Here is a 20,149-nt window from a genome sequence, read left to right on the forward strand (position 1 = left end):
CACTTGAACTAGGTTTATCAGAGTATGTATGTGACAATAAGCAGAAATAAAAAACTTATTTATGGAAACATTAAAAAAATATTAAAAAGGATAAAAAACAATCAGTAGTTGTTTAGTCAACTAATTAATGTAATTACTACAGTTTATAATAAATCAACAATAAACTTAATTTTTAATAGATTAATTAGTGACAAAATTTATTACAATAACTGTTTTATAATCTTCAATACTAATCAAGTAAAAGAAAAATAAAGAAGTGTAAATCCGTGTTTTAAATAAGGATAATATAAAGCTTGAATATACTGCCCGATGATAGTAAACTCTACTATCAATTATGTAAATTTCTTGGTTACTACACACTTATTTTGTTTCCATCATTTAAGGAATTTTTAGCTTTTTTAGTATTTCAGGATAATTAGAAAATTATTTTTAAACGTCCAATAGTTCTACTTGTGTTTTGAAAAAATCAGAACACTTAAGGATTTTTTTTGTAGTCTCAGGATATATTTTTCACTAAAACTTAAATGAGATTAGTTGAGTTACAGGGTTGCCACACATTCAGGACACTCGAGATAACTCCGGATATTTTTATGTTTTTGAAAACCTAAGGATAGCTTAGGATATTTTGATTTTTTTTTAACTCAGGTAGATTCAAGAGAGATTTTATTTTTTAGTAAATAAACTCCGTATAATTTAAAGATTTTTTCTCAAACCTTAAGACTGTTTTAAATAGATTTTTTTCTGAGTTTTAGTTGGTTAGTTTGCAAATTTTAAATATTTTATCATCAATTTTGTTAAAACTTGATGGTTATATATTGAAGAAATTACTAACAATTTAAAAATTTAAAGGTGACTCAAAAAAATGTGTAGTTGCTCTCGACAGTTTTTTTCATTATCACACAAGATAATCTTTTTTATTGGCTATGAGAATGGAAAATTTAGATTTAGTTACAGAAGAACTAGATTTTCTTACATAATTAAAAGTTTTATGATTCAGAAAATTTTAAGATTACTTATCCACTATAAATATATTTATTAAAAGAAAATTCAAGTTTTTAAATATTTTAAATTGATCAATAAAAAAGTTTTAAAAACTCAACAAAAAGCCTTTATATCTTTTCTATTTAGTGGATCTACTATTAAACTTGTTTTGTTCGTAGACTAACACTAAACTTAGCCTATAGTTGCCATTATAAGCATTAATCTAAATAAAATGATATAAAGACTGTTAAACGCTAGAATGTTTTATTTCAAAAAAGATTTTAATTAGTTCAGTTTCAGTATTTTTTCAATAAATTATTTCTAGGATGAACTTTACTTTAATGATTTTAAAAAGTTTAAAAGTGTGTTTTGTAAAATTTAAAAAACTAATAGTTACTTTTTACAGTTGTTAATCACTTTGGATATTTTTTTGACTTGAAGATTGGCTACCTTGTAAACGTTGTAAACTAAAAAAAAGATTTAATAATCCTTTCTTTTATCTTACGCTAGTAGTATTTAAAAAGTTGTCAGTTGTTTTTTGTTTGTAATTGTAAAATTATGTAATAAAGATTGTTTTTATTTCTTAAGGTGGTTTTATTTGTCTTTTTTTTTTTAATTTTTATAATGAAAGGTAGAATATAGAAAAAAATCTCATCATTATTTTAAATTGATAAATCTACTTAATTTTCTATATGATATTTTTTAAGTTTAATAAAAAGTAATAGTTTTTACTTATGTGTTTAAAATATATTTTACTTAAATAAGTTTCAAATTTATATTTTAAACTTTAGTTTAATTATGAATTATGCACAGGTTTATAAATATTATGAACATGCATATTCTTGTGGAAACAATGGCAGATGGTGGAAAAAGTTTCAAACTTTCAGTCAAGCCAAAATATACTTCTGCTATTGTCAAAGCTAGAATTCAGGATCAGAAAGGTAATTTACTATACATTTTTTATATTAAGCTTAATTTTATGCTAATAAGTATCAAGTAAACTTGTGTTTGTAAATACCTGAATATATTTTTTAAATTCACTCGGCATCATATTATTGTTAAATGTTCATGTTGAATTCAGAATTGCAACAAACTTTAATTTTGTTTAGTCAATTTTAAATAAAGTGTTTTTTTTTGATTTGGAAAATAAAAAAATCTCGCTAAGTTTCATAATAAAATTCAATAGTTCTTATTTAATGATTTCAATTTTGAAAAAATATCTGATTATTTCGTAATTTGTTAAGAAAACACACCATATCTATATGCAGAGTTGTTATTTCTGATTCATTAAAAGTTTTTATTGAGTCCTGAAATAAATTTTAATTTTAATATCTAAACTTGATTGATACTAAGTTGTTAAATAAAATTAGTTTCAAAATAACAAATATTTAACTAAACAAAGTATACTTTATCAAAGTCTGAAAAAAGATTGCATGATGTTTTCAAATAAAAAAAAACAAAAAATACTGGTCTAGGGCATCTAAAATTGAAAAAAGGTTGAACTGTTTTGAGCTACCATGTGTTTATGTCAAACCTGTATTTGCAACTAAGTTAATTTAACAGTGGTTGCTTTAAATATAGGCTGATAAAAGCGTTATTAATGTCTATTTGATTTGATTGAAACAATTTTTTACATTAGTTGTTTTTGTAATAGATTTTATTTAACATCATTTTCACGAATTTAGAAGAAAGGTTAACAACATCATCCTAAACAACACATTTTAATCTTGTTTAAAGCAACAGGGTTGTAACATATTCATAATACTTAGCTTAACTCTGGGTATTTTGAACTTGTATTATAAACTCAGGCTGACTCATAATAAACTTGTTTTTATTTTTATATCATACTCTGTTCAGTTTTAAAGTTTCTAGAATTCTCTAGTAGTTATCAGTATTTTTTAGAAAGATTTAGTTAATTTTTTTATAATATTTTATTATTATGTTACAAAATTTTATGAATTTTACATGATTTTGAGAAGTGTTTTGTTTAGTTTAAGGTTTAAAAAAAAAATTCAGTATGACTCAGGACATTGAAGTCACTAGAAAAGTCTTAAGACACAAAAAGTGGCAAGCCTGACTGTTTTAAATTCAACATTTATATATATTATACAACTATTTATAGAACATATAACGCTATAAATATAGAAAACAAGATGATTATTTAAACTTAATAACTTTCAGCAGAGCTTACTTGAAAGGCATTCAAATAATTTGTTAGGAAAATACGATTTAAAAGTTCCAGAACATATGTTTCAAAAAGACAAAAAAAAAATTAACTTTAGCTGGTTCAATTTAAAATAAATAGTACTATGGTAAAAAGAGATACAAAAGTTATAAAAAAAACATTATAAAGGAATAATCGAATATTGCTCAGTATAAATATTCGGTACAAAAATTTAACTTCCATATAAATTAACACTAAAGTTCACAATAACTTCAGTTGAATAAAGTGTTTTATATACACTTAACTGAGTTTTTGGTGAACTTTGTATATCTGTTTAGATCAGGGGTCGGCAGGTCAATAAGGAACTTTTTTCTGTGCTTTAAAAAACATATTTAAAGACAATTTTTTCGAACATCCTATTAAAATAACACTAAAATTTTATTTTTGTGTTTTCAAAAACGTTAGTATATTAAACTAGTTGAATAAAAATTTTAATTTGGCCCGCGGGCCGCAGTTTGCTGACCCCTGGTTTAGATGGATGATCAATTACTGCACCGATTATTTGTACTGTACAAAATTCAATAATTATATCATAATATTTTTTTTCAGATATAACTTTTGCATCTCTGTTTATCACAGTGCTATTTATTTAAATATAACCAGCTATATATATATATACAAAATACGGTTGTTATTTAAATTTAAACACCTTCTACAGAGCCCATTTTAAGGGTTTTAAAATAATGTATTAAAAAAGTACGATTAAGAAAATACTGGTACAAATATATATATATATATATTATATATATAAAATATATGTATAATAACCTAATTATATATATATATGTATATTTTTATTGAATTATACATATAATAAGGTTATTATTCAAACTTGAACCTTTTCTACAGAGTCCACTTGATTTTAGCGTTTAGCTTTATGAAACATATGTTTCAGTATTTTAAAAATCGTACTTTTCCAATAAATTATGTTGAGTAGCTGTCAAATTTGCAAGAGCGTTCAAAATTGCACGAGGGGAAAACATTGCACGAGTGCACAAAATTACACGAAGAAACTTTTTAACTAAGGGTCACTTTTGCAAGAGGTTTTTGCACAGAGACATTTTGCATGGGTTAAATTTCAATTTATAATTTTCTTTATAAATGTTTTTTTTTGTTTTGTTTTACTACCAATATTCCTACAACCCTTACCCTCGGTCATTAAGTTATTTTTTTCTAATTTTTTTTAAATTTTACTTTTATTTATTTTTTATCTTTTTTTTATTTCAATTTTTTTTTGTTACTATCACGGTCACCCTTAACCCTTACTCTCGGCTAGTAACTTTTTTATTTATTAAGTTTTATATATATATATATATAAAATAAGGTTAATGTTCAAACTAGTTGTTTGATTAGTTAGATGGTAGATCGATTTTTGTACTGAATATTTGTAATGTACAATATTACATCACACTGTTTTTTGTTTTTTTGCATAACTTTTGTATCTTTGTTTAGTACAGTGCTTTTTATTTTGAATTTAATTGGCTGATGATTAAAGCTTTGAGAAAAATTAAAGCTTTATGAAACATATGTAGCAGAATTTTTAAAATCGCCATTTCAATAAGTTATATATACTTGTTTTTTGAAGTCTGTTGATGGTGAGAAAGGCTCTCCACTTTTCGTAGGTGCCAATTATAGAACTAAAATACACAAAATAAAATTTTGCTTGGGACAGCAATTTTCATTGAATAAAACTTGGTTGAAGATGCGTATTAAACGCAGAAACAGCTGTCCCGAGCAAAAGTTTATTTTGTGTATTTTAGTTCTATATATATATATACATATTTATTTATTTTTTCTATTTATTTTACTGTACAAAAATGTAACTTGTGCAAATTTTGCTTCGTGCAATTTAGTAACCTAGTGAAGTTTTGTTTACTTCTAATTTAGACTCTTTCCCATATATATATATATATATATATATATATATTTATATATCTTGAAAACAAAGTGATTTTTAAAACTTTATAACTATCTACAGAGCCCACTTAATGGGCTTTTAAAAAAAATATTAGGAATTTTTTTATTTAAACTCTAGAACATATGTTTAGACAAAAAAATTGTCTTTATCATTAGCTACTTCAATTCAAAATAAAAAGCACTTCGGTAAAAAGAGTTGCATTAATATATTTATATACTTATACGATTTAATTGTATAACCTGTATAGACAGAAAGCACATTTATTTGAATTAAAATAAGCCCATGATTTACCAGACACTCCCACACAAGATGACATTAGTAAAATCTTTCTTTTAACATATTAAACAATTACCTTATTTGAACAAGCAGTTATTGTAAGCTTTTTTGTAATGTAAGCTGATTTGTAGCAAGGACACTTTCATAGTAAAACTGTGATATATTCACAATAGTTTAACTAATATAATTTAAGAATAAAAGTGTTCTTTGGTTTTAGTAAATAATTGAGTTCTTTGTTATTAAGCAGTTAGTTTAGTATTTTGTGTAACAAGTTGATGTGTATACTTAACTTCTTTATAATTTATTTAAAGTTTTTAAAATTTGTTGCAAAAGTTGTAAGAGAGGTATATACCATATCTTCATTAGATGAAGAGGTTGAAGTGTTAAAAAAAATGTAGAAAATAAATTTTAGTACTTAAATTATAAAATACAGTGTTTGATAATGTTCTTTATTGTTTTATGGTTTTAATTGTGAAAGTTTGTTATTATCTTAAGGTTTTTACTGTAAAAGTGCTTTATATGTTGTTTTGTTTATTTAAATACATTTATATTAAGAAATGCTGAAAAAATGTGTATTTTTTAGACAAGCTGTGTTTATAAGGTAATAATACAAATATTTTGCTTATACATTGATAGAGCTGTTTATTGCAAATACACTAAACAAACACAGATGGAAACAAGTGTTGTGATGAAAGTTTGATGATTGAATTTAGCAAAAAAAACAGTTGTTATAATATATTTTAAATTTAGACTTAAAGCTTAATATAGTTTCAAGTGATAGATTATGTATTTTAGAAAAAATTTAAATAAAGAGTTAGATTTTAAAAATTCTAGAAAATTTAATTAAAAAGTCAGTAAATTTTTCTCAGCTTGATCTGTGGCAACCCAATTTAAATTTATTTATCTGTTAAATTTTAATATTCTCTATAACCTATATTTTAACACTTGGTTGTTGCTAAAAAGAAAATTCGTATGCGTATTTATCTTAAAGTTCTCTAGATTGTTCTTATGATTAAAGTAGTAGTGTTTGTATAACGCACATTCACCTGGGATATCTACAGTATTAAATTTAAATTTATTTTAATCAACTCTATGGGCTGTTCTTCTATTACTAAAGGTGTTTTTTGTTTTTCCCACGTATTTACTAGAACATCTTCTGCATACTGATGCGTAAATAGAACAATTCTTACAATTCAAACTTGGTCTCAGTTTTACTGTTTTACCTTGATAAATGAAAATTCTTTATCTAAGACCATTTTTTTATTTTTTCTATGATTTCAACAAAGTGGGCATTTTTTACACTTTTTGCTAAAAATAGTCTTTGTTTATTGTTTTTTTAATTTAAATCTAATTGTTCAGAAGTTATCTTAAATTTGCTGGTTTTGTAAATGAATTTTACCTAATGGAAAAAGTTTTGACTCCTGTTTAGTTAATTTTAAGATATTTGAAATTAATAAAAACAATAGGTATTTCTATAATTAACCTTTCTTTATTTGGTATGTTCTCATTTTCCTTTTGCTTTTAAATTTTCTCAATTTGGTCTTCTGTTTATTTTTTTGGTTGGAATAGGATGCAATACATAAGTTTTTAGTTTTTTTCAAACTCTCACAATTATTTTCTTTCCTTTCAATTATTCTTTATACTCTTTACTCTTCCCCTGTAATTATTCCTTTCAAAGTATTCAATGGATGAAATATTTTTTATTTAAAAAGTTAAAATTTATTGCTTTGGCTTTCTAAGATTTCTAGTGTAGAATACCTTTTTCAATTTGCTTTAAGAAATATACTAACAACAGCTAGGAAAAGTAATGTATTTGTTCTATTTTCTTTTGACATTATTAGTGACTTTAAATTTAGATCGTGTTGTTTAAAAGAAACTTGGATATTTTTAATTATTTTGTTTTATAGTGTAGTATTCTCTAATATTACTATCATGTAATCAATAAAATGTTTTACCATGAGTACTTTGTTTAGTTTCGTCACTTTAATCATTATTCTCCGCAATGACATGTTTGCTGTACCAACAGAATTGTTATCTCCTGTAATAATTCATTTCCTTTGTTTAAAATAATTTTTTGAAAGACTATAAAATTATTATGTAGAGCTATTTTGATAGATTTACTAAGTTTCAATCATTGGTGTCCTAAACTTTAAGCACGAATTTAAACCTTCAACAAGAGTTTTGGTCACTAGATCTGTTGACAAAATGGATAGATACAATCGTGCTAAAAATGCGATTCTTATCATCAATTTGAACTTCCAGGGTCTTTTATCATCTGAATAATTTTAGAGTCTTTACAATACCCATATATTTCAAGTCTGCTATAAATTACAGTGGTTGGTTCTAATATTAAATTCAGCATAGCTGTCAATCTACTTATGTATGTTTTTCCAGCTGCTTGAACTATTCTTGTTAGAATATCATTAATACAAAAAGTTTTCAAGTTGTCTGGAGTTATTTTGCGAGATTTCCCGCATTTATTATTAGCAATATATTTTGCTGATGCTTTATTAATTTTTATTAAGATACCATTTTGTGTTTTTTCATATCAGTCGTAAAAAATTGCAAACTATCGCTTCAATAGTTCTTTTTAAACTTATCAATTAGATTTGACAAATGTTTTTTTTTTTATTTCTGTAATTTCTAATAATATTTTATTCTCATTGTAAGGTAGTACTTTTTAACTTTCATTTAGAGATTCCGTTATTAATGAAATATAATCCTACTAGTTTGTTATAACAATTTTGCCGTCTTTGTCAGAATTTCCATCTACAATTTTATTGTTTTTTGTTTTGTCTTGAAGTTTTCGTAGAGTTTTTTAAATGATTTTATTCAAATAGTTGTTGAGCTTATGTATACGCATAACTTGAAAAAGAAATAAAAAAAAAGTAAAATAAATTCATGCTTTAGCTCACAGAATTTGTTTATAACAATTTGAATGTACGATTCAGTACTTTTTCTTAATTGACTTTTATCTGGCTTTAAATATTAGGTACTTTTAGTTTGTTTTTTTAATTGCAATAAAATTGATTGAAGTTGTTTATACTTTCAACTTTAATAGTTAAAACATCTTTCTACTTTAATGGCCTTATGTGTTCTATAAAATTTTTTTTTGTTCTCAATAGTTTTGTTTTTCAACTTAGGTGTGGGTATTAGTTTTGGTCAAAAAGATAAAAGTTGTACATCATAGTAATTTGATATTTCATCTTATTTATAAAGGACAATTTCACATATAGATTTAGTTAGTTTTTATATGCTTTCTGACTAAATACTTTTCTTTTTAGTATAAAATGAAAATTAACTTGATTTGTAAAGTCTTCTATCATTCTTTTATTTATTAAATTGCCAAGTAATTTTTCTTACGTAGCGGAGTTTTTGTTTGAAGCATACTTTCTTTACAGACTTTTTGTTTATTTGATTATTGATTAAAGTAAAAATTAATGTTTTTTATTCAAATTATTTGAAATACTTACAGAGCATTCTTTTGTTTTGTACAACAACAAATAAAACTGACTTTTTTTTTTCGATTTGAAGGTATTAGAATGTACTTTTTTAAATAAATATAATTTTATTTAATAAAAGCAACGTTTCGTTTTCAAGAAAATTGCTTCTCAGTCTGAGAGTTTGAAAAAACTCATAAACCAAGTGTATTGTATCTAATTTCAACCTAAAATTTTCAGGAGAACAATTTGAAAAAACAACTTAAAGAAAAAAAAGAGAATATAAAAAAAAAAATGATAATAAATATATCTATTTGTCTTCTCAGTTTAAGAATATTTTAAAATTAAACAAAGAGGAATTAAAGTGTTTTCATTAGATAAATTTTGATTACCAAAATAAGAAAATCTATGAAAATTTTTGAATAATTAGAGTCTAGTTTCCGAACAAAATTAAACAAAGACTATTTATAGCAAAAAGTGAAAAAAAATGCGCACTTTGAAGGTATCATGGGCACATAAAAATATAATGTAAGGTTATGAGTTTTAACCTTTCACGGTAAAATAATTAATCTGAGATCAAATCTGAACTGTAAGAGTTTTTTATATTGACACAGCAGTTTGCAACAGATGTGATAGTTACGTTGGACAAACAAAACTAGCTTTAGTAATAGAAGAACAGCCCATAGAGTTATATGAAATAAATCAAAATTAAATCCAGAAAATGTTTCAGATAAATATGCATTAGACAGAAACTATTACTTTAGTCATTAGAACAATCTAGAGAATACAAATGACGAATACAAAGTTGCTTTTTTGGAACAGCCAAGTTTTAACTTAGTTAAAACACCGTACAGTCGTTTATAGATTTGTATAATAGTAAAAGTACGTTTTATAGAAATTATGCATGTTTTGTAATTTTTCATATAATTAAAATTTATTGTATGTACATTTGTACTTTTGTTAAAGTTTATAAGCATAACGTTTTGTTTTAGGGCATTTAAATTTATTTTTAGGATTAAGTTAATTGTGGTGCTGTCAAGTATAAATTAAGAATAAAATTTTTGTAGATAAATAAAGCTAAATTTACTAATTTTTTTGGAGTTATAAACTTTCTTTAATTATTTATTTTTGTTTATAACAGCTGTTTATTACATTGACAATGTTAAATAAATGATGAAAAATTTGTGAATAAATAGTTTGGCTTATCTTATGTTTATTTGATAGTTTATTTCTGAGTCTTTTTGATTTTTTTATTATTTTTGTTTTCTTTTCAGTAAGTTAGATTATTAGTAGGATATATTTTGATACAATATCAAATAAATTGTGCTTTCATTAATATATACCCTTTTTTAGTTTTAAACTATTAAAGTTTTTTTTTTTCTTACTTAGATTATCATACCTATAGTTATTTTTTAACTATGAATTTAAATTATATATAATTATTTTTAAAGTTTAATTAAAATCATGAATTTTTCTCTCATTCGATTTTAGCTTAACAAACATTTTTTATAATAGGCCATTTAATTCTATATAATAATATAAATTTGGTAACAACAATGATTCTTTAATTTTTTTCTTCAATGCTAACCCTTTTTAATTTTGAAAATTCTTACATTAAAAATAAACCATCGGAACAATTTGTTTAATATTTTTTCAAACTCTATAATTTCTACTTTAATAAGTTTTTACTTTTAAATAATCCATTAGTTTAATACCTCACTATATACTATAGTTCAAATTTTTGTGTTTATAGATTTTAAATAATTCTATATTAAAGGTTTTTTAACATTTACACTTTTCTAAATGCTTTATTTCTACTTGAAGTTTTAATTTTCTTAGCAAAAAACTTCATCCAAACAAATTGTAAACTGTTTGTCATTTTATCATGGTTATTTTATCACATATCTACAATATGAAAATCCGCTTTGTGGTGAAAAGCTGTAGTTTGTTTTTAAAGTAATTAATAATTAACTATACAACTACTGTTAAAAATATATAATATATATAATCTTTAATTATTTTCAAATACTTAAAACTTAAAATAGTTACTTTAGATAAGTTATCCTATTTTTAAGAATATAAAAAGAAAAATGTTATAACCATATATAAGCTTATTTAAAATATGTATTTAATTAAAAATAATTTCATAAATTTTACAGAAGTAAAATAACTAAAAAATATCACTACAAAAAAAAAAAAAAATTTTAACTTATTCCTTATACATATCTATTAGAGCTTTAGATCAATGACCGACATGTTCTTATCAACACCAATCCATAGATAATAATTGTGGGCATAAACGTTTTGTTCTTTACTTGTTTGATTTCATAACAAATTTGTTTTTGTACAGAATGATATTGAATTTAATACCAAAACATTTATATGATTAAAATTGCTAAAGAACTTACCAATGAATAGTTTAATTTTAATATTGAACAAAAATGGCTTAAATAAATTAACTTAACAAAAATATAAGAAACTTTTATAAGTCCACTATAAACTACGTGCCCCGCAGAATTTCTTTTTCAACACTAGTTTACAACGGTACTTTAAGTTAATACTTGAAAATTCGTTAGTAATTCTTATTCGCTTTTGCATAGAATCAGTATATTGGTTAATTTCCTTATTTTTCACTAATTAATATGCAAAATATCGTCTAACTTTTCGAAAACTAGATTAACATAGTTGAAAAAAGGCAAATTAAGCAGAAAAGATAAACAATTAAGTATAAAGATATTACATTAGTTTTATTTTATTTATTTTCTTTTATTTTTTTTGGTGGCATGCAGCGCCAGTGTCCCTTCCCACCCTTCGCCCCTGGTTAGTACTAATCAAACAAAAAAAATATTTATATTTATTTAAAATAACTTTTATTCAAACAATAAAAACTATCAGGTTTTTCTTTTGACATGCAACGTTTGTTTTTCAACGGAAAACAATTGGAAGATGGAAAGTCCTTGGATGACTGCAATATCAAGAGTGAGTCAGCTCTTCAATTAGTATTGAAAATGAAAGTAGTCGTATATCATTGGCGTAAAACTTATGAATTGGGTGTCGAACCAAATGAAACTATAACAGTTCTAAAAGCTAGGATTCAGGACAAAATAGGTCAGTACAACAATTATTAGAACAAAATTTTAAAACTGACTGATTATTTAATAGATGAATATATTTGAAAGTTATAAAGTGCAAAATTGCTTTGCTAAATTAATTATGTTTTCAAAATCTTTTAACAACTCCTAAAAAGCTAAGCTAGATAAAATTAAAGTAAGTTTTGAAAAGATCTAAAATTACAACAGTGTAAATTTTTAGTTGTAAGATAGCGTTTAAAATATATTAGAATTTCAAAAGACTTATCAATGTACTTAACAATTTTTTTATCTAGTTAACTAATGCTTATTGTAATATAGTCTGTGGAACACATGATTCTTATTTTATTTTACACGTTGTTATGCTAAAGCTAACATTTAGACTAAATGTCTTCAGCTAATCAAAATTGTAAAAGTAAAATTCTGTACATCCCTGTGTGCGAATATCTGGTATAAGTTTTAAATTCCTCGTAACATCTAGTGCAGGGTTTCTCAAAAATTTCTCTAAAAATGATCATAGAAACAACCTAACACTTTTCGTTTTTCATCATTAACTAGAGAATATCTAGTGTAAATTTTAGATAGTTTTTTAAAAAACAATTCATGCACGCCAAAATAGATTTAGTAACCAAAAACACTTGTGCACTTAAAAATAAATTTCTTGTACAGTAGTGTGCACTGGTTGGGACTTTAAAGACATTTTATTTAGACTTTAATATAAAACTATATTTGTTTAAATTTACAAAAAGTTCTAAAAAAAAATTCAAAAAGAGCCAAACAGAAAAAAAAAGATAAAACTTTCTATATTTTTTATTGTTGATAGATATTAAACTTTTATTTAAGTGTATAGAAAAAAAATCATAACATATATCAAATGATTTTATACAGAACTTTTATGTATTGATTATTTGAAAATATAAATAGTAACTTTTGTTCAAGGTTTTAACATATATTTAGTTATCTTGGTAATTTTCTCTACTAATCATTTACAAAACAACAAATGTTGAGCAATTTATGCTCACAAAAAATATGAGTTATTAATTTTGTCGATTTAATTTTTTGTAAGCAGGATTTTTAGAAAATTTTATACCAAGGTTTTTTAAAGTGAGTAATAAAGTTTCCATTGGGTTAATTTTTTAAAATAAGGCCTGAGCTAAAAAGCTGGAGGTCGAGGCACAGTGTTAAAAATGACCAAATATTGGTTATGAGGCCAAAACGTGAAACTTACAAAAATTTCCTTTAAGTTGGCGGTAAAGAATAAAATTTTTTATAAAAATTTTGGCCGTATCTAGTCTCTAAAAATTATATAGGATATGCGGGAGTTGATGAAAAAAGAAAAGGTCTTAAGGGCATTTAAAATTAATTTTTTGAATAAGTTGTCATAATTTTTTAAACTTCTTCAATGGGAGTCTAAAAATAAATTCAATAAACTCTGTTTTCAAATACTTGAGAGAAAATTTGCTATGTTGTAAATTTATTCGTTTCTTTTTATTAATGCACACTTTTTCTTAATCTAATCTTGTTGGTAGATTGGTTGAAATTCTTTTTTAAGTCTTTATTTTTATGTTTACAACTACGTTAGTCGTGTTTTTATAGTGTGTGTTAAATTGAAAGTTTTTACTGAACGTTATATCAACTAAAACTTCTTAGTTTCAAACAAAGTCCCATTAAAACGTAGAATTAAACATAAATAAAAAAGAGAAATTGAAAAAAAACGTTTCTGAACATTTTTCACTATAAACTACTTTTTTGAAACATGTTTTGCCTAAAAAGTATAATTGTCAACAATTTATAAAGTATATATATAGCAAATGATTGAACGTATTTATATAATATAAAGCATTTATTTTTTAAATAAACTTAGGAATACTAATTATCTTTTTTATCTTGTTATAAAATAAAAAGAAAATTTTAAAAAGTATCAAATTTTGTATTTTTTTAAAGCTTATAAGTTTCCTGAACCCTAAACAAAAAAACCACTGTCGCCACTGGTATAAAGTACATATTAATGTGTCTATACATGTATATTTTTTATACTTAACATAATGTTTACACTATAAAAATTTATAAACTAAGCACAGAAGCGTCATTCAAGTAAGTGATCGTAATAAAATAGGGTATTTTAAGAAATTATTATATAAATCGAATGCAATTTTTTAAATAGTTACAAAGCTAGGCAGATAAAGTATAATCACGGAGATTCATTGTTTTTTATGATACTTTCATTTTCTAAGGATTTGTAGAAAAATATATTAAATAATAAACTAGGTTTAATAAGAAAAATTAAAAATTAAGAAAAAGTTTGTTCATCTAAATATAATATAAATCACTAAAATCATTAAACGTTAATAAAACTGTTATAGTTTCTGTGTTGATAAATACGGAATAAAAGAGACTATCATTGAGCCAATCAACGTACTTTTTAAAGTCAAGTCATTAAAAAGCTTAGACACTTTAACAAAAGTATTATACTAATTCTGAAATATTAAAAAACCTTGAAACGAGTTAGTTTTTAGATATTGTTTATCCAATATTAAAAGCTCAAAAAGGTTTCTTAAAACTTATCTTACTAATAATAGGGTAAAATATATTTAATGCTTTTTCTTCTAAACAATTTTGTAGTGTCTAAATAATATCAATGCCATGATTACTTTCAGGTATTCCTTTCAGCAAGCAATGTTTAAGTTTCAGAGAAGAAAATCTCAAAGATTGCAAAACTTTATCGGAATACAACATAAAGCAAGACTGTCTCATTGATTTGAGGCTTGTCGGTGAAATAGAATTATGTGCAAAAGATACGACTGGGAAATAGTATGCACTTAGAGTAAACACTTCTGACAAAGTTGAAAGTATCAAAGCAAAGATTAGGAATAAGGAAGGTAAAACAAAAATCGTTTAAACAGTGTACTAGATGAAATATTACAAATTATTATCGTTACTAATAGCATACAACAATAACAAAATACTTAATTTTAATCCTAAACTAAAACTTAATTTTTGCATTAAAACAACTTTTCTTTTAATTAAATTTTTAAAATAAATAATAGTGTTTTTAGGAATACTTATTGATGTCTAAATATTTCAGGTCCTCCTGTATGTCAACAACGTTTGATATATGCTGGTAAGCAACTTGAATACGGTAAAACTTTATCTGACTACAATGTTGATAGTGATTGTTTTCTTACTGTGGTTTTGAAATTTGGCTGTTCAACATGTGCTACGTGTAAAACTAGAGCCTTACGCAAACGCAAATTTGAATAGTTTAGAAGTTTTTATTGCTTTCGAATGTTTTGAATGTTTTGAATGAACTTTGAAATATTTTTTCTGAAGTTATTTAGTATAAATTTAAAAGATAAGTATATCTACTAATTGAGTTTCGATTTCTTTTTATCTTTGTACCTACATAATAAAACACTCAAGAAGTATATTTTATTTTCAGTAATTGTCTACTATACTTTTAAATATTTACGTAGTTAAAAACTCTGGTATTTGTAATAATTAGTTTCTAAGTGCACATACCAGAGCTTACATACTTAATTAAGATTCTGTGTTTTCTTATAGTTATATTAGAAGATAGTCACCAGTAAATTACAATAAGTTACACAAGACACACACTTTCAAAAACACTAAATATATTTCGAGCAATTCTCTTCAGTAGAGGACAATGCTAACAAATAATAAGATTTTAAACAATTATATAATAATTAAGGAATCAAGTAGTCATAAAGTATTCAAGAGATTGTAAAAAGACAAAAGCAATTAGTAAAAGTTAGAACCAAATAAGTCCATTTTCGTTATAATTAATCTACAGTAAATCTAAACATAAATAAAATGAAAACAATTCTTATAAAATTTTACGAAAATAAAGAAACAGTATATTCAAAATCTTATTGCTTGCACAAAACAGGTTTCCTTATCAATTTACAAATGGATATTAATTCAATCAAATCAAAAACATTACTACAAATTTTAATAATTATCAATTTATATATATTTTAATCGTTTATTATTAAGTAAATTTTCTGAAATAGATGAAAATTTAGATGCGTTTAAAACCTTAACCGGTATATCATCTTTCTTATCTGACAGGCTAAAATTCTCTACACATCTTGGTATGTCTTCTTTTATTCTCTTCCTTAGATGTCTAGTTGTTAATCCAATATAACTTGCTGTACAACAGCAACTTTACTTGTAGATTACCATACTTGTATTTAATTTTGATACTAGATCCTTATCACTTGGTGTTGTTAGTTGTTTAGAGGTTAAAACAATACTAGGGTTAGCTGCATAATAAGTATTTTTTAGTAATTGTCTAATTTCCTTTTCTAACATCTCTGAGCTTTTATTAATAAATGGAATTTTTAATGTAACTACACATTTTTCGGTTCTATTGTCTTTATTCTATCCAAATTTTTCACATGTAAATTTATTGTTTTGTTAACTAACTCTTGTGGGTAACCGTTTTTGTTTAATAGTGTTTTGTTTTGTTTGATTTCACACTTAGGAGCAACTCTGAGGAACAAATTTTGTGTGCCCGATTTACTTTTCTCTTTAAACTGCAGTTTGATAGAAAACTTAAATAACATCCTGTAAAAGTTTTCTTTCTGTACACCGAAGTTTAAAGTCTTTTTTTTTTTTCGTTTAATTTGTAGTCTAAAAATGCAAGTTCATCATTGTTTTTATTTTCTAAAAAAGATACTTTTTAAAATAGTATATAAAATTTTTGCATTTATTTTGTGCCTTTTACAAAAAATGTTTCGAACTTTTCAGTTTTGCTCCGTATATTTTATGTATCTTTAGCCCCCCCTTTATACCTTGAAATTAAACAAAGCACCAAATTCGATTGTTTACAGTAAGGGTTCATTCCCTTGTCAATAATTCTACAAAGTTAAGATCTAACTAAAATGTTTTTTGCCTAAGTGATATTAAATTTTTCTTGAATGATTTTAGAGAAAGGCCTTTCTCTAACACTATGCAAGAAAGAATTTATTTTAGGTGAGCAAGGAACGAAATAAAATACAATACTTTGTATACAGATAAAGAATTTTTAATAAAAAATATTGAAATATTTTTAAAATATTGTAAAACTTGATGAAAAATATTGATGTTAACAAAAAAAAAGAAGAAAGTCTCCAAACTTTAGTTAATTAAATTCATTATTAGAAAATTAGCATTATGGTAGGTATACTTCATACGTCTTGTTTAGTTGTATTGTTTATTTACGCACTTTTGCCGTGGACGAAATGTGCGTATATTCGCGAGAGGTGACTGTGTGCATGGTTTTCAATAATTACAAAAATTAAATTTATGAAAAAAAGCGCAATAATTTTTTAAATTTTTCAGAGGGAGCCTACTGAAAATAGGTTTAGGAAACCCGGTTTTGACAAACTAATACAAAATTTTCCACACTATTTTGTAAATTCAGTCGATTATAACAACAATCTAGAGAGCTTTAGCATTAATTACGCATACGAAGTTGCTTTTTTTTGGGACAACCAAGTTTTTAAAAGTCTAGCTCAGGGGTCGGCAAACTGCGGCCCGCAGGCCAAATGCGGTCCTTTAAGTCAAAACTTGCTTCCTACTAGCTTTTTTTCAGCCGAAAGTATACATTTTAAAAACAATAGAAGATAAAAACTTGTAATAAAAACTTATAGTTAGGCTCTTAATTCACTAAATAATCTTTATTAGTACTCTAATATAATTTTGCTTAAGTTATCATAAATTTGATCTTAAACCATATTATTTTGCTAAATGTTAGAACTTTTTTAATAATAATTTTAAATAAATTTAATTTTTTTCAAAGAAAATTGGTCCGTGAGTTACATAAGGCTGCCGAACCCTAGCCTAGCTAGATTATAGAGAACATTTTAGGATTAATGTACATATATCAAGTATTAATCTAGCTAAAAAACTATATAATAGTTTATAGAGGCTGTTTTAATAAAGTACATATTAGTAAAATTATGCATTTTTTGTAATTAAAGTATATATAAATTCTAATGTATGTACATTTGTACTTTTATTAATTTTTATAAGCATAAAATGTTGTTTTTATTGAAGCAGTATTTAAATTTATTTTAAGTATTCAGTAAAATGTTTTTTTGGTAATTATAACTGTAAAAAATTGTTTAGATGAGTAAAGCTTGATTTAATATATTTTTGGTTTTCAGTAGTTTTGCCTATGTTTTTAAACATTGTGTTTTCTAACAGCCGTTTGTTACATTGATAGTTGGGTAGAAGTTATTGGGTTATAAGTGATCAGGTCAGACATGATCGGGTTAGAAGTGATCGGGTTAGATATGATTGGGTTAGAAGTGATAGGCTCCCGTTTAAAGCAATAAGAATTCGCTATTCTTGTTTAAGCAACTCCCTTGTTTCAATGTGTTCAAAAACATAGTTGATTCTTTTAAGCACAGCCAACAACACACCGGATGTTTACCATCTGCTATAAGTTGTGCTATTTTTATCAACTCTTAAAATATTGTAAAGTCTACGTTTACGCGTTTTAGGTCACAAGTTTATTTTAAAAGGTCAGATTTCATATTCAGCATTTTTTGAGGCTTTTTATTTTTAGCATATCAGAGACTTAACTGAATTGTAGCATAAACGATAAAGAACTTCTTTTAAAGGTGCGAGTTAACTGTTGCCTCGTAAATGATATTCTAAAAACGGCAGTTACTCTCTTTCAAGTTATATATGCAGCCACCAGTACAACTAAATTGACTCTGAACTTGCATATCTTTCTATTATATTTTTGGTTATTAGTCTCAATTATTCTCTAAAGTAGTTAAATATGAATAACTAACTCGCAAATTAAGCCTGTAATAGTTATTTGAATAGATCGTTTTTGTTATTATTTATTTTTCACTGAACTTTTAAGTTCTCTTCGGATGTTTATTTAAACTGAGTTGCTAGATTTCGGATTAAACCCATTTTCATTTCATTTTTTTTTATTTTTGTTAATCGTTTTAGTTTTTTTCTATGTCTGTTTTATTTAATTTTACCTTTTTATCTCAATATTTTCAAATTAATTTTGTAATCGTGTTCTACCTTAAAAAACTTTTATTTAATTAATATTTTATTACAATTTTAACTGATTAATATTTATTGTTTATTTTAAATTTTTTTCGGGTGACTAGAGCTTTCGTTAATATACAAACATTTTTGTTTTATTTGCTTTTTATGAGGCAAATTAAAGAGATTATGCGAGTTAAGTTTTGCATTCAGGTAGTCAGTTGTTAGTTGTCACCATTAGTGATTCAACGGAAGTGGCTTTAAATTGCACGAAGACTAAATTGCACGAAGGGTCAATTTTGCACGAAGAAAAATCTGTACAAAGGGACAAAATTGCACGAAAATTGCACGAAAATTGCAGCAACTATTAATTTTGCCCGAAGTACAATTTTTCACGGAAGGTCGTTTTTGCACAAATGTAAAAAAACAAAAATAAAAAGTATACAAACAAAAAATATGTATGAAAAATTAAAATAAGTCACTGACCTAGGGTCAAGTTTAAAGGTAAAATTGATAGTAAAAAAAAAATGTTAAAACTAAATTAAAAAAAATAGTTTTTTAGAAATTTAAAATTATTTCAACGCGTGCAAAAACGTCTACATGCAAAATTGTCGGCTCGTGAAAAAGTGTTTTTGTGCAATATCAGCTTTGTACCATCAGCGAAAGAAATGGTAATAAAGTCAATAAAGCATGTTCAATTACGTTTGTAATGAAATTTACATTTCATTTTATAATTTTAAAGTGTGTGAATATATGCAAAAGATTTTGTAATAATAAAACATCTCGATAAGTTTGTCAAAACAGTTTTAGTAATTCCTAAAACAACATTGTTTATTTAAAGTAGTTAATTTCATTCTGACGCGTTTATATCAGCGTTTGTCTTTCAAATACGCATTAGTTGGTTATTACGCGTCAAGCTACATTCACTTTTCAAGTTACAATGATTAATTAAATTCGGCGTTTCATTAACTTGTTTCAAAATCAAGAAAACGTCTACATCGTTAGTATTTTGTTGAACTTGACGATTTTAAAAACTTTTTATAGATTTTAATTGTGTCGTGATCTATGATTTCTTTATTGAGAATTATAAGTTATTATTTTAAATGAAGTAAATTGTATTTATTCTAAGTTACTTTATTTATAGATTAGGAATAAATTTTGTAACTTTATTACTGCAAGCTACTCGTAAGTAAAGCAGTCAGTTTAG

At 24.7% G+C, this 20,149-nt stretch overlaps 1 protein-coding gene across 1 annotated transcript; it reads left to right on the forward strand.

The window, feature by feature from the left end:
- The first annotated feature begins 1,834 nt into the window (after window positions 1-1,834).
- On the forward strand, window positions 1,835-14,740 carry LOC145835738 (polyubiquitin-B-like). Its single transcript, XM_082943450.1, has 3 exons — window positions 1,835-1,922; window positions 11,735-11,947; window positions 14,586-14,740. Exons 1-3 carry the CDS (start codon window positions 1,835-1,837, stop codon window positions 14,738-14,740), a joined length of 456 nt encoding a protein of 151 aa, XP_082799576.1.
- The last annotated feature ends 5,409 nt before the right edge of the window (window positions 14,741-20,149 follow it).

The sequence above is a fragment of the Thalia democratica genome, chromosome 1, assembly GCF_965202585.1.
Source record: "Thalia democratica chromosome 1, ktThaDemo2.hap1.1, whole genome shotgun sequence".
Taxonomy (NCBI): Eukaryota; Metazoa; Chordata; class Thaliacea; order Salpida; family Salpidae; genus Thalia; species Thalia democratica.